Raw genomic sequence first — 15,715 nt, forward strand, 5'->3', positions numbered from 1 at the left:
TCTGAAATAGACCACTGGAGCAACTGCCATAAGTTAAAAAAGAAAAAAAAAAATGACATCCAGGCCACATCTCAGACCTGCTGAATCAAAATCTCTCAGGTGAGGCCTGCAAAACAGTTATTTTTAAATCCTAACTCCAGGCATATATGAAAAGTGGCATTTTGTGGATCTGTGTTTGAGAACCACTGGTTTAAAGATCAAGTTAGAATAGGGAGAGAGACCACTTAGAAAATTATCCTGGTAGCCAGGTGTGAGATAATAAAATGTAGAGAGTAGGTGTACAAAAAAAAAAAAAAAAAAAAAAAGATTTGTTTAAATCTAAGTAATTAGCTAGGTTTGATGCACATTGTTTTTATAGAGAAAAAAGAGGATTTAAGTTCTCAGTCTGGAAGAAATAATTAATGATAGAAGGAATACTTTGTTAATCCTGAAGAGTGAGGATGTTGTTTTACTTGAGGTTAGAATAAAGAATGTGAGAATAAAATTATTGTGAACTTTGTTTCAGTCAAAAAATACGTCCTTTTGTGGTGACATACTGATTTGAAGGCTAAAAAACCAAGAACAAACCATCCTGATAGTCTATATAGGTTGAGTGACTAAAAAAATAACAGGATTTTTTTTGTTGATGTTGTTTGATTTTTATTTACACCAGTCTTTAACACTACTTTTTGGAAGGGTTTTTTTTTTTTTTTTTTTTTTTTTTTTTTTTTCCCTACCTTTGGATGAGAGAATTCACCAGTGAAAAAAGTTTTTCATGTCACACGTTAAGTCAGTAAGTGTTTTCTTTTAGCTAGTGATTTTCAAACTATTCTTTAGGAATCCTTAGGTTTTTAAGCGGGAGGATGTGCAGGCAGAGACATTCCCCCTGCCCATCTCTTTAACTACAGACATAGCAAATAATGTAAAAATGCCTACTATGCTCATTAGTAGATATCACTAATTACTGTGGCCACCTCCCATTTTAACTGACGGTGGCCTCTGTAACACAGCACTTAAAGTTGACACTAGCAATCACTGGGAAAAGCATAGGAGATTAAAACTATTATTTTTATCCTAGAATAAAAATGATTAGATTTCTGTGTAATATTTCATAAGTAGGAAAGTTTCTATCAATACTCAAAAAAGCTTGAAGGCAACAATTTTAATGTCACTTTTTAAAACTTTGTGGTAATTGTGGATTTGTATGCAGTTGTAAAAAATAATAGAAATCCTTTCTCTGGTTTCCTTCAATGGTAACATCTTGCAAAACTGTAGTACAATATGACTACAATATTCACATTGATTTGATTCAGATTTCCTCAGTTTTATTTGTGTATGTGTGTGTTGTGTATTTAGTTCTTTGTATTCTTAGCTCATGTATGGGTTCCTATATTCATCACAACAGGTAAGGTATAGGACAGGTCCCTCACCACAAGGATCCCTGGTGCTCTCTCACTACCACACTGATCTGTTCTCTATTTCTGTACTTTGCCACTGAAGAATGTTAGATAAATGAGATTATATAGTATGTGTGACATTTTTTGGGACTGGCTTTTTTTTCACCCCACAATTTTCTTGAGATTCGTTTAAGTTGCATGTATCCATAGTTGGCTTCTTTATATTGGTGTTTGTTTGTTTGTTTGTTTTGGTCTTTTGTCTTTTTAGGACCGCACCCTCGGCATATGGAGGTTCCCAGGCTAGGGGTCTCATCAGAGCTGTTGCTGCCGTCCTACACCACAGCCACAGCAATGCCAGATCCGAGCCTCATCTGCGACCTACACCACAGCTAACAACAACGCAGGATCCTTAACCCACTGAGAAAGACCAGGGATCAAACCCGCAACCTCATGGTTCCTAGTCAGATTCATTTCCACTGCACCATGGCGGGAACTCCAGATTTCTTTATATTGTTAAGTAGTGTTCCACTTAATATTATTTTCCCATTTGATAGTTACCACATAGAACATGCAGCTTCAGACTTTTTCTTTTAAATCTGTACTTGTTGTCTCTCATTTCTTTTGTTAACTTCCCTGTTTTCTTTTACTATCTCAGTCCCTAATCCTGTTGGGACTATTGAAAACACAGTTTAAAAATTGCTCCTGTAGACAACATTTTTTTTTTGTAACTGAAGTAAGTTTTAGAACTTACAAAACTATGTGGTGTTAGGCTTTACAGTACTCATTACTGTTGTATATGAAAGTAAGATTTTTAAAGAGTTGGAAAGACGTGATTCTTAAATTTGGGGATTTATTTTCTCATTTGTATATCAAGCAGTGCATTCTAAGGTTTATAGTCGTGGGACACGTGGCACGTAGAATGTGGAAATAGATAGCTATTTGGAATGAAATCACTTTTTTAAAAAAACATATACTTACGTATGAACAAAAACTCATTCTAAAAATTGTGTGTGTATAGGAAACAAATTGTACATTTATGCTCAGAGACTAACCAAATAATCACTGAATTGCATAAAAGGCACATTTTGCTAGATTTTACACTAGAGCTTAGTGTTCTCCAACACTTTGGGGGATGATAAATGCTATTTTAAAATAACAGCATGGTGCATTAAAAAACTTCAGTATTGAAATTATTTTAATTCAAGGTTATTTTGGGGTGGTGATGGAGGAGCATACTAGTACTTTAGCAGGTTGAAAATTGATGTTTAGAAAAACTTCTCTAAATCCTATTTGAAAGAGTGGTACCCCCATTATATAATGCCAAACAGGTAGTTCAGTATATCATATTCACCATCAACATTTCTCATCATTATCTTACACTTGTTACATTCAGTGAACCGGCATTGGCCCATCATTATCAACCGAAGTGTGTAGTTGACACTAGGGCTCACTCTTGGTGTTCTTTTTTTTTTTTTCAAGGTTGTTGTTCTTGATACTTCAGTTCACTTTGATTCCAGTATCAAATCTTTAGGATGCTAGAGATCAGGTAAACTGGGTCACAAGGTAAGCTAGTATGGAGTATTACCAAATACTGGCGATTTGGGAAAGTTCTTCATTCTTAACTGTAAAGGAGTAGTTTGGTGCTTTTTGGGTAAGATCATGAAGGTTGCCATTGGCTTATTCTTTAAAGAATTTAACCTTAATAGAGCCAATCTTTTTTTGACAAAAATTCTGTAAAATGATTTCACAGTCTGGATGACATATTACTAACCATGATTCAGTATAGATTTGTATTTTAAGACAATAATTGAGTTTATAATAAAGAGATCTGGCTGTTGGCTAAAGTAGTGAAACTAGTTCTATCACATTCTCTGAATTTGCAGTCCAGTACAGAAGTATCCTTTGTCCTTTATTGACAAGAATGGACTCTAGAATAGATCAGAAATTCTTAATTAGTTTATTTTACTTTTACAAGTGTAGTAGCTGAGAATTATTCTCCAATCGTCATTTTTTTCTTTTCCATTATAGCTTATTACAGGTTATTGAATATATTTCCCTGTGCTATACAGTATGATCTTGTTGTTTATCTTTTTTATATATAGTAGTTTTTGTATCTACTAATACCAAACTTCTGATTTATCCCACCTCCCATCTTTCCCCACTGGTAACCATAAGTTTTTTTCTATGTCTCTGAGTCTATTTTGTAAATTTTTGAGAACTATTTTGTAAATAAGTTCACATGTATCATATTTTAGATTCCACATATAGGTGATACCATACGGTCCAATATTCATCTTTAAGAACTCTTCCTAAATATTTAAGTCCTAGAAATGTTACCTGGTTATCATAGCTAACACTTAACCAAGTGCCACACACAATCTTTGAAACAATTCTATGGTTATTCCTTTTACAGATAAGGAACTAAGTCTCAAGAGAATAAGTACCCATTATTACAAGTGGCAGATTGTGAAAACTGAAGCATTACTATTTTGGTATTGAGTTTAGTAGTAGTGTTTGGAACTGTACTAAAATATGATGGAAACTCTGTGAAGCTCTTATATAGTACCAGAAACTGTGCCTTTTGAACATTGGATTTTATATATAGGTTTCCATTTTTCCAGTAGGTCCATCAACATTAATCCTGACTACAGGAAGATTTTCTTTTTTTCTAGAGAGTTTATTTGCTATAAAAAAGTATTATAGCGTAAGTTGAATTGGTGAAAATTCTTTGTCTTTAGGAATCAAATAGTTATCAAAAGGAGACTCAGTTTAAAATTCAACTGGTTAGATAGGTGGTCTTTGCTTAATAAGTAGTTCTGTATAAGGAATTGAGTATATGTATGTGTACAGTAGCAATTTCAAATTTGGAGCCTGGTTCCCTCAATTTACAGGTTGCTTTCAGTTTACTGGTGAGGAATGTGTTTGTTCCTGAAAATAATAGGGAATTTGATAATCTTTATCCTTTGAGTATGTGCTTTGTACTGTCCCTGAAATACTTTAAACACATTTTGGACTTTGAGCAATGTTTCAGTGCATTTTTGTGGAATGGATATAAGTCTAAGTAGATCAAGTTTGGAGGAGGAGCAAATTGGGTTTTGTTACTATTGTTTCCTTTTGCTTGGCAGAATGAATGCAGTTCAGATGTTCTGCAGTGAAACACTTAGGTACTTACTTAATTTCTCCTCTTTTTGAGAGGCAGTTTTCAATTTTTTCACCTTAACTGTAAATTCTAGATTGATTATTTTACCAATCATGGGGCAGATTTTAATTTCAGGAAAACTACTATGTAGGTTCTAGCATCAGCTGTTGGGGTTCAAAATCTGATTCTGCTGTTTACCAGCTATGAAACTTTGGACAAGTTTAACCTCTCTGCCTCTTTGTAAAATGGAGATAATAAAAGTACTTACACCATAGGCTCATTGTGAGAATTAAGCATTCTAAGCCCTCAGTATTTACATCGCTGTTTGTAGTTGGGGATGTTTGAATATCTTACCAAGTAAGTGCTGATGGAGCACTGGCTGATACTGACAATAATCCAGTTGAAAAAATACATAATTCATTCTGTTGTCAGATTTTTGGGGTAACTTTTTAGACTCTGATATTTATTTTGCTGTTTTGGTTAATGTACTTGTGATTGTAAGATTTAAACTGTAAGATCATCAGCCTTACCTACATCCATTTATAGATGAAGCCCAGAATAGTGAAATGAATTGCCCAGCATTTCTTAGGTAACTTGGTAACAGATATTGATCTATCTGTGTTCTTTTTATTACACCTTAGTCAGTGTCTATAAATAAAACTAAAATCTTAAATGAATAATGAGGGCAGTTTAATTTCTGATTTATAAGCAAAGGAAATCTCAAGTATGTGGTCCTTCACAGTTTCTTTCAAGTTTCTTTTTTTCTTTTCTATTAGTAATTCAGCCCCACTTTCACCTACTTATTCTCTTAGGATTACATGTCCAAAATGTAAACATGGATTTAATGTTAATTATTTGCTGAGCTCTATGTAAAGTGTTTGTGAATGACTGAAAGATAATAATAAATGACCCTTTCCTTAAAGATACTATGTTAGATTGGGTTGGGTGCTTCTATAAGTAATTTTAGAAAATTTTTTTTCTCATTTTCATCTTTCTGCCTTTTGGGTATTGTTATTCATCTTTTTAATGGTATTTCGTTTTCTGAATTTCTTAACATGGTCTTAAAAGCAGCCTTAGTCTTCCAGTTTTTCTCATGGACTATTTTCTAATTTAATTGCTTTTCCTTGCATTTTATCTCATTTTTCCTACTTTAGGGTTTTGTTTTTGTTTTGGTATGGTTGCTTTTGCTCTGCTAAGTTTGTTTTTAATGCTATCTTTTCCCAGCTTCTTTTCAGTTTGGTTTGGTATTTAACATTGTTTCCTTTACTTGTTTACATTCATTTGTATAGAAGGATGAAGAATAAATTTGTCTTTTTAAGAATTGGCTGCTGTCATTATAGATATTTATTATATCTGCTGTCCCTTTTGATTTTAGGTTCCATGTTAGACACAAGTACCTATAATTTTATACCATTTAAAAACAGCTCAATACTCCTATGTTCACTTGGTTTCTAGGTCTATTCTGGATAGCAGGTTTTGTGAAGACATTTATTCTTTCTTGGACCTCAGATTTACCAGACATCTCATGGTATTTCCTTTTATATTACTTCTTTAACGGCTGCCATTTATTCTCATTGTATTCTGTATATATTTTACTTGCCAGTAGGATAACCAGTTTGGTTTTTTTTTTTGTCTCTTTTTTCTTTTTAGGGCCGCACCCACAGCATATGGAGGTTCCCAGGCTAGGGGTCGAATAGGAGCTGTAGCCACCAGCCTATGCCACAGCCACAGCAACGCCAGATCTGAGCCACGTCTGAGACCTACACCACAGCTCATGGCAACATTGGATCCATAACCCACTGAGCGAGTCCAGGGATCAAACCTGCAACCTCATGGTTTCTAGTCGGATTAGTTTCTGCTGTGCCATGATGGGAACTTGTGTTCTTTTTTTTATTTTGATCACATATTAGATGTGAAAGCTTTGTGATAATCTTTTGGATTGTCTTGAATTGCTTTTCTCTAGCTATGCCTGTGTTATAAGCTCATATCCTTTCTGTTTATTATGTTGTCTTTCCCTTTCTTTTTTTCTTATTTTCAAAGGCGTGGTGATTTGACCCTAATGAATTTATGATTTAAGTATCAACTGGATTTTTAAATAGCTATAGAGTTTTTGGTATTAATAAATATGGTGAAATGTTTGCCATTTTACAGTCTCAATAAATATGACCTCTTGTGAATAAATTACTGAAATCATCTTCTCTGCTGAGTCAAACTCAGAGTTTGTGGTTCTGTTACAGATGTGATGGTGTGTTGTTATCCTGGGGATGAGCTTCTGTGATTTTAGAAGAGAGATGGCATTTCTGAAAAAGGTGTTGTGTGGTTGTTTTTATAGCACTTAATTGTATAGGTTGACAACTCATTTAGTTAATGAGGCCAGAGGTGCATTCTTCATCCTGAGTGCTTTAATTAATTCACCAATTATTTGTAGAGTGCCTATTTTGTTGCAGGCCCTGTGTACAGTTTGAAAGACAGGCAGTAATCACACAAATATAAGCTATTGTCTGAAATAGGCTTATGGAAAGCTCTTCTTTGCTATTTAAAAACAGCTCAGGAGTCCCCTGGTAGCCTAGCAGTTAAGGATTTGCACTTTTCAGTGCTATGGGTCATTGTCACTGCTTTGTCTTGGGTTTGACCCCTGGCTTGGGAACTTAGACATGCTGCAGGTACAGCTCAAAAACCAAACAAAACCCCCACAAAATAGAACAGCTCAAATACAGTGTTTATTGAGGGTTGTATATTTTTATAAAAATGGGGTGCACTATTAAATGCATACTCGAATAGATTGTTTTAGGTTGGAACTATTACTCAGTTATCTAAAAGAATATATCATGATTTTACTTCTGCTTTCCAGTTTCTGCTTCTGGTTTTAAAAAAATGTACAGCTAAATATTTAACAGCATATACTTAAAATACAAGATTTCCTATGCGTCCAATGTAAAAATAAGCTAAGCTGAAGAAAACTGCTACAAACAAGGAGGAGAATTTTCTTTAAAAATTGTAATTATCTATTCTTAGGTCCATGTTTTCAGCATTCTGAAGAAATACAGGAGTTCCCTGATGTTCTAGTGGGTTAAGTATCTGTCATTGTCACTGCTGTGGCTTGGGTCACTGCTGTGTTGTGGGTTCGATCCCCAGCCCCAGGAGTTCCTTCCACATGTTGCAGGCAAGGCCAAAAATAAAAAAATTTTAAAAAATTAAAAATAGTGTCATTAAAAAATTAAATACAGAATATAACATTTGAATAGAATAAATTGAGTTTTATATATTGCTTACATTTTGTCATTTAGAAATTTTATAATTTTGTAGCTTTGTACAGGTTAATAAGTACTACTTTTTAGAATAAATATATAGATTTTTATATTTATATATATTGCTATATATTATAAATATAACTTTTATGAAGTAATTGTAAGATAGTCACAGGTGAAGAAAAGGAACTAGGACAGTTTTTCCTTTTTCTCACTCTACTTTAATTTTATTTATTCATTTATTTATTTATTTTGCTTTTTAGGGCTGTGCCTGTAGCATATAGAAGTTCCCAGGCTAGGGGTCAAATCTGAGCTCACAGCCACAGCAGTGCGGGATCTTAGCTGCATGGGAGCCTTTCACCACAGCTTATGGCAATGCTGGATCCTTAACCCACTGAGTGAGACTAGGGATAAAACCCACATCCTTATGGATAATAGTCAGGTTCGTAACCCACTGATCCACAATGGGAACTCCCTGCTTTAATTATTTTTAAATGATGATTTTAATTTAGTAAAAACAATAAAATCATAGCAAATAGAGAACCATAAGTACACATTTTATTTTCAAAAACTATTAGAAAATACTCTTTAAATGAAAGTTTTTTGTAATCCACACAGTTTTTTGCTGATGAAATAAGAACAACTCTTCTTAATTTGACTACCACTTGCTGATTGCTGAATATGCATAACTCAAAGTGTATGAAATACTTTATAATCATTATTTCATTTTATTCACAGAAACTGTATGAGAATAAATCCCCACTTTATAAACAAGCAACCTGAAGATTCTTCAGTAGGTTGCTTGTTTATAAAGTGAGTGTTAGAGATATCTTTATGTTTTTAACTTTCAGGTGCAATTGGCTATTATTATATATTTTTATTATAACTTGTATCTAGTAGCTCTCCCCCAGTTGTACATGGTTTAAAAGTAAAGGCTAGTTTTCTTGGAGAATTCAAAGTACTTTCACCTCATTATCTCCAGATTTTGGGTTTTTTTCCCTATGAGATACAAACTCACTATCTGCATCATTTGTGAAATAGGAATTAACTTGAGTGGATAGTATTAAGCTTATTTGTAACAATTAAAGATAAGTACAAGAATTACTCTTTGAAGAAACACTTCTCTTTAATATTTTAGGTACAACATGAGAGGGACAATTTTGACTATTTCTCTTGTTTATAGGATAATCTCCATCTGTTTTGTTCCAAGTTTACAGTACCATTGCTGAAAATATTTCAAGTAGATATTTTACAAACAATATGTATAGCAGGTGTTAAACAGTGAATTTAGACTAGAAAAATTGACATTGAATATATTTTTGTTACTAGGGTAAATCGAAAAATTTAAAAAACACTTCAAGGGAGTAAAATGGAATTGGTTCAAAACCCGGTTTTATCTTTTTAACTGAGCAATCTTGCTTAAGTTATTTAACCTTAGTTGCTTTTGAATTCTTCAGTCATAAAATGCAGATCTCTCTCTCAAGTTGGGAGGGTTAAATAGATCATCCATGTAAAAGCTTGGTATGGTGCTTAGTCCACAGTAGATATTCAGTATTTGTTAGTTTATTGTTAGATCAGTCACTGGACCAGGAAGACTTATTTTGGGATAGTAGAATATGAAATTCTATTTTATCTTTCAAAATGAGTGATATTTGTTGGTCCCTTACTAAGCAATATGCCTTAGTAATTCTTTTGGTATCCTAAATTCTTTGTCTAAGGGAGATTATGAATCAGAAGCTTTTCTTTTGATCACAATCTCATACCTTAATTCCAGAAGAATAAACATTAGAGGCTCCCTGAGCAAATTCCAGTTGATATAGATTAAAAGATAAAGATGCTTTCTTCATGTATTTTATTTACCTTTGTTATGATGTGACTATTGCTGGGTATATGCAGATGTTTCTTAACTTTTGATTCCCTTTTCTTTTATACAGGGTTTGTGGATGCACTTAGATGTTTGCAATGAGCACTGTGGCTGGCATGCCCCAGTGTTTTGGATACCAATGCATAGGACTCCATAGTAATCGAATTTACCAGAGGCGAACGTCATGAGCATAGTGATCCCATTGGGGGTTGATACAGCAGAAACGTCATACTTGGAAATGGCTGCAGGCTCAGAGTAAGTATTTAACTTATAGGTATTTTGGATAGGGAAAAGCAAAATATTTCATATAATTATTTTAGTACAACCAAACAGTGTTTGATTTGCATTTATATTTTTTTCTCATTCTAGACTCTTGGCTAAAATAAAATACCAGAGGTTTAAAGGCAAAAATTCTTTTAGCTGAAATTACTTTTTATTTTTATTTATTTATTTATTTATTTTTTGTCTTTTTTTTGCTATTTCTTGGGCCGCTGCTGTGGCATATGGAGGTTCCCAGGCTAGGGGTCTAATCGGAGCTGTAGCTGCCAGCCTACGCCAGAGCCACAGCAACGCAGGATCCGAGCCGCGTCTGCAGCCTACACCACAGCTCATAGCAACGCTGGATCGTTAACCCACTGAGCAAGGGCAGGGACCGAACCTGCAACCTCATGGTTCCTAGTCGGATTCGTTAACCACTGCGCCACAACGGGAACTCCTGAAATTACTTTTTAAAATAACTTTTGAGTCAAAATACTCTTTTTCAGATTTTTTTGTCTTTTCATTTGCTAATTGTTGACATCAAGGATCAAGATAATAGGCTATTGTTTTTTTTTTTTTTTAATTTTAAGATCTGTCATGTTTATATTGGAAAAGTAATTTGGTTTTATTTTTTTTTTATTTTGTTTTTTATTACTCAAATGAATTTATCACATCTGTAGTTGTATAATGATCGTAACAATCTGATTTCACAGGATTTCCATCCCACAGCCCAAGCACATCCCCTCACCCCCCAAACTGTCTCCTCCGGAGACCATAAGTTTTTCAATGTCTGTGTGTCAGCATCTGTTCTGCAAAGAAGTTCAGTCTGTCCTTTTTTCAGATTCCACATGTCAGTGAAAGCATTTGATGTTGGTGTCTCATTGTATGGCTGTCTTCACTTAGCATGATAGTTTTTTTCATGTTGCAAAAAAAAGTAATTTGGTTTTAAATTTGAATCTTAAATTTGTAATATCTGTCTAAACATAGGATTTGCTTTGTTTTTTAGAAAGTTAAGTTGAGGAGTTCCCATTGTGGTTCAGCAGTAACAAACCCGACTAGTATCCATGAGGATGCTGGTTCGATCCCTGGCCTTGCTCAGTGAGTTAAGGATCCAGCATTGTCATGAGCTATGATGTCAGTCGCAAATGAAGCTTGGATTCTCTGTTGCTGTGGCTGTGACGTAGGCCAGCAGCTGCAGCTCTGATTCAACCCCTAGCCTGGGAACTTACACATGCTGCATGTGCAGCAAAAAAAAAAAAAGCACACCAAGAATGTTCAGTTGAAAAACAAAATTCAGACCATTTTAAAATAAGGATGGAGTATTTCCTTCTAGATGATTATTCTGACAATCACTTTTTGCTTTTATAAGAGTAATTTCTGATGAATTCAGTGAGAGGTTCTTACCTTGCTTCTAGACTATTTGCATTTAGCAATTGTGTGGATAGATTGCCTTATATCTTGACTTTGAATGACCACTACATTAACGCTAAGTAATTGCTGTGAAAATTGAGTGTTTATTTGGTTTTGGAAATTGTAAGAGCTTCTATTATTGACAGTGTTGGAAGCTAGAGGATGGAAAGATGCAAATTTACTCTCTGATTAACTATGTAGTTGTGCTAAGTGGGATGCTCATTGACTGAAAGCTGAATTTAATTAAAAAAAAAAAAGGAAATTTATTTATGTTAGGGCTCCTGGATCTGGTGTAGGAAAAGACAAAAATACAGTTAATACTCTACTTTTGCTGGCGTTTCAAATGGTCTGGAAGTGTTTTCACTACTCCTGCTTCTGCCATTATGAAATACTCAGAGACGCTCCCTAATATTCCTGTAATATATAGTTCATTAACTATGATTGTTATAATACAGTTTTTAAAGCCTTTTTTTTGCACTGTGTATAAGTTACTTTGTTGTAAAATAATAGATTGCAAAACAAGGCACTCTGATGACAGTTGATTGTTAGTTAATCTGTCCAGATAGAGACACTACTAAAGGAGGAAAAAACCTGGAAGCAGGGCTTGACAGGCAAGAGGTTCCCAGGCTAAAGTATTTTGGAATCCTGTGAAGCTACATAATTATTTCAAAATGTTTTTTTAAAAAAAGAGAATTACATTTTATTACATTCATGTGGCTATATAATGTTATTAAGTATATATTTTTAAAAATATGGGCATTACCTTTGTGACCCAGCAGAAATGAATCCGACTAGTATCATGAGGTTGTGGCTTTGATCACTGGCCTCACTTAGTAAGTCATTGAGCTGTGAGCTATGGTATAGATCACAAGACGTGGCTCGGATCCCACATTGGTGTGGTTGTGACATAGACCGGCAGCTGTAGCTCTGATTTGACCCCTAGCCTAGGAACTTCCTTTTTGTTTGTTTGTTTTGGGTTTTTTTTTTTTTTTTTTGTCTTTTCTAGGGCCACACCTGCGGTATATGGAGCTTCCCAGGCTTAGGGGTCTAATAGGAGCTGTAGCCACTGGCCTACACCACAGCCACAGCAGCTCAGGATCCGAACCGTGTCTGCGACCTACACCACAACTCACGGCAATGCCGGATCCTTAACCCACTGAGCGAGGAAGAGGCCAGGGATCAAACCTGCAACCTCATGGTTCCTAGTCGGATTTGTTAACGACTGTGCCACGACGGGACCAGGAACTTCCTTATGCTGCAGGTGCAGCCCTAAAAAGCAAAAAAGAAGAAAAAAGGAAAGAAAAGAAATTGTGCTGCTAAAATATATCACTTATAAATTAAATTAATATAAAATTTAGGAGGTACTGATTATTGGGTGAATTAGGGTACTGGATCACATTTATTCTTAATTCTGAGGCTATAAAGGGGCATTTATTTGATCACTTAGAGTTCATCTAGTCTACCTGTAGCATTTTATAGATAAAAAATTGAAGGTCTGGTTCAGCATCTATGAAGAATGGGTTTGCTAAACTCTGATCTAGTATTTCCATATGTAGTAACATTTGCTCTTGGATTATTGTATCTCCAAAATAAAACTCATTCCCATCAAGTCCAGCTTCTTTGTTACAATTTGTTTTCCTGTCATTACTAAGTTATAAAACATCTTGAGTTTGTTTTGCCTTTCCTGCAGAATTAGGGATCTTGTGTTTTACTTCTTTCTGTTCCCATGATCTCGCCAAGAGTTGGTTCTCCCTAAATTTTGAACCAAAAAGGAATATTTTAAAATACATTAGGAATAACTTGAGGAGTTTCCATCGTGGCTCAGTGGTTAACAAATCCGATTAGGAATCATGAGGTTGTGGGTTTGATCCCTGGCCTCACTCAGTGGGTCAAGGATCTGGCGTTGCCATGAGCTGTGTTGTAGGTCACAGAGGTGGCTCGGATCCTTCATTGCTGTGGCTCTGGCATAGGCCGGCAGCTACAGCTCTGATTAGACCCCTAGCCTGGGACCCTCCATGTGCCACAGGAACCGCCTAAAAAAAAAAGGCAAAAAGGAATAACTTGAGTAGTGAAGATCGATAAAAACTATGATTTAGAGATATCTGCTTTAATAAGAACAAAATTGTTTTGCTTTGTTTAATAAATTATAAACTTATTTATAAATAAATATTTATTTTGTTCTTCTTTAATAAAAAGAACAAAATAATGTTTTATTATTGCTCAAGTTTTTTTTTAAGCAGTTGTAGACATTGGCCATTCAGATAAGTAGGCACATTCACATAACTAGGCTAGTTATGAAGAAGACATATTTAAAAATAGCTTTTACACAGCATGAACAAAAACTAATATCTAGACTCCGGTGACTAGAAATGAATAGAAGCCAACTGCTGTACCAGAGAATCTAAGATGCCCTGGAAAATTGACTGCCTGCCAGTCTTAGAGCTTAGCAGAAAGGTTTTTATATGCATTGTGTTTTTGTCCTTAGATTTGAAGAATACTGATCATAGCATTATAGGTTAACATAATGACTGACTAATTTTCTCAGTAGGGCCTGGCATAATACTTGGTTCAACTGAAAGTATGTAAAGATAATAGTATATATAAAGGGAAAATTGAGCTAAGGGCAATCATAATTTTTTAAATTTGATTGGCAAAATGACTATAACTGGCATAATCAGGAGGCCGCTTTTATTACTGGGAAGCTGTACCTATAAAATTTTTGATTAACTGCTTGTCTGTAAATATAGGCTAATATGAGAAATAATCTTGCTTCTAGCATAATTTCAGTGGGTAAGACTAACAATCCAAGAGAAAGCACTTTTTGGGTCATCATTTTTAAGCTTCAGATACGTAGAGAGTATTTTATTAGAGGCTAGGGTTATGAAGGTAAAGTATAAACTTTTGTCTCTACTCTTGAAATTATGATCAGTTGGAAAGTCAGAACTCTAAATTAGAGCTGTCCAATAGAAATATAATGTGAATCATATATCTACTTTTAAATTTTCTGTTAGCCATATTAAAAAGATAACAAAAAGTGAAACTAATTTTGTTACATTTTATTTGACTAAATATATAGAAGTATTATCATTTTAACATGTATCAGTATAAAAACATTAATGAGATATTTCATGGTTTTTTTCATACTCAGTCTTTAAAATCTGGTGTATGTTTTACAGTTCTAGCACCTCTCAGTTCGAACTAGCCACATTTCAAGTACTCAGTAACACGTATGTCTGTGAGCTACTGAATCAGGGAAGCCGTAGACCAAATGACGAAATGTAGGGTCTCAGAGGAGAAAAGAACCATGAAGCCTAGGTTAGTTATAAAAATTGTGAGATCAAAACAATATATTTTTGAATAAGAAAGATAAAGATGTAACTATGAGGTAGATTATTGTTATTCTCAAATTATAGGTGGGGAAACTGAAGTCACAGAGCAGGTAAGTGGTAGAGGCAGATCTTATTGATGTATTGATTTTAGGTTCTGTTACATTTCCTTTACTAGTACTATTACAAAAAATGATTTATGTAACTTATTTTTATAAATGGTTCATGTAAGTAGTAGCTTTAGTTCTGGGAGTAGTAAATTTACTGTAATAAATGACTGCCTGTAACAAAGGTATTCTCAGGTCTCTGCTCAAAGATGAGGAATAGAAAACTTAGACTCCATTATCACTCGATAGGAAAATCGAGCCAGAGTTCAGCTATTTATTAGAATTGTATGTTTTTCATCCTAACTGACCTGACCTTATTTATTCCTTCTTACCTTTTTTATGTCTGACATTCCAATCATCTGAATTACTAAATTGGTTAAATATGCAAAGACAAGAAAACTTCTGGAGCTGGGAAATGGGAAGAGGTATAAATGGGGCTGTTAAATTTATTCTTTCCTAGCCTTTTTAAAAAAGAAAAGCTAAATTATTTTTTCCTCTCGAGATTGAGAATACAGTTGCTTACATTGTATTTCTTTTAATATTATTGCCAGCAAATATTCCTTTAGAAATCTTTGTTTCTTTGTTTGCTTTATAGGGCTGCACTTGTGGCATATGGAAGTTCACAGGCTAGCACTGAGCAAGGCCAGGGATCAAACCCACGTCCTCATAGATTCTTGTCAGATTCGTTTCTGCTGCATCATAACAGGAACTCCCTGCTTTGGAAATCTTTATAATGAACTTTTATAAAATTATGTATATTTTTGGATGAAATAGTCACATTAGCAAATGCAATATATATGTTATAGGTGAACTGTTTTGGAAGAAGGATTTTTAATACTACTCTTGGCAAAACAATAAATGCCTGTGTGTTGACTAAGAATACTAAAGAGGCATATCTGGGTTTTCAGTTTTGTTCTCTTGCTATGATACCAGTGAGCCCCTAAGATACTTAACTATTGTAAACTTTGGTATCTTCATTTAAAAAAG

The 15,715-nt window shown here is 34.4% G+C and overlaps 2 protein-coding genes across 17 annotated transcripts in view; one reads left to right on the forward strand and one right to left on the reverse strand.

The window, feature by feature from the left end:
• The window catches only part of ORC5 (origin recognition complex subunit 5), a 1,223,002-nt gene that overhangs the window by 933,061 nt on the left and 274,226 nt on the right, over positions 1-15,715 (reverse strand). The window lies entirely within an intron of this gene.
• The window catches only part of KMT2E (lysine methyltransferase 2E (inactive)), a 95,332-nt gene that overhangs the window by 16,504 nt on the left and 63,113 nt on the right, over positions 1-15,715 (forward strand). For 7 of the 16 annotated variants that reach the window (XR_014816038.1, XR_014816037.1, XR_014816039.1 and 4 more), the window contains exon 2: positions 9,698-9,882. Coding sequence is in view for 7 of the 16 variants with exons in the window: in XM_013979823.3 (XP_013835277.3) it covers positions 9,812-9,882 (71 nt within the window). In the remaining 9 variants the exon portion in view is untranslated. Of the gene's footprint in view, positions 1-2,855; positions 2,940-5,970; positions 6,044-6,752; positions 6,825-7,530; positions 9,883-15,715 lie in introns of all 16 variants that reach the window. The other 9 variants (XM_084977358.1, XM_021102576.2, XM_021102566.2 and 6 more) reach the window with 5 other exon arrangements.

The sequence above is a fragment of the Sus scrofa genome, chromosome 9 (assembly GCF_054392235.1).
Source record: "Sus scrofa isolate SSC_HxYL_T2T_F1_AM1 chromosome 9, Sscrofa_HxYL_maternal_Yorkshire_Landrace_v2.0, whole genome shotgun sequence".
Lineage (NCBI taxonomy): Eukaryota > Metazoa > Chordata > Mammalia > Artiodactyla > Suidae > Sus > Sus scrofa.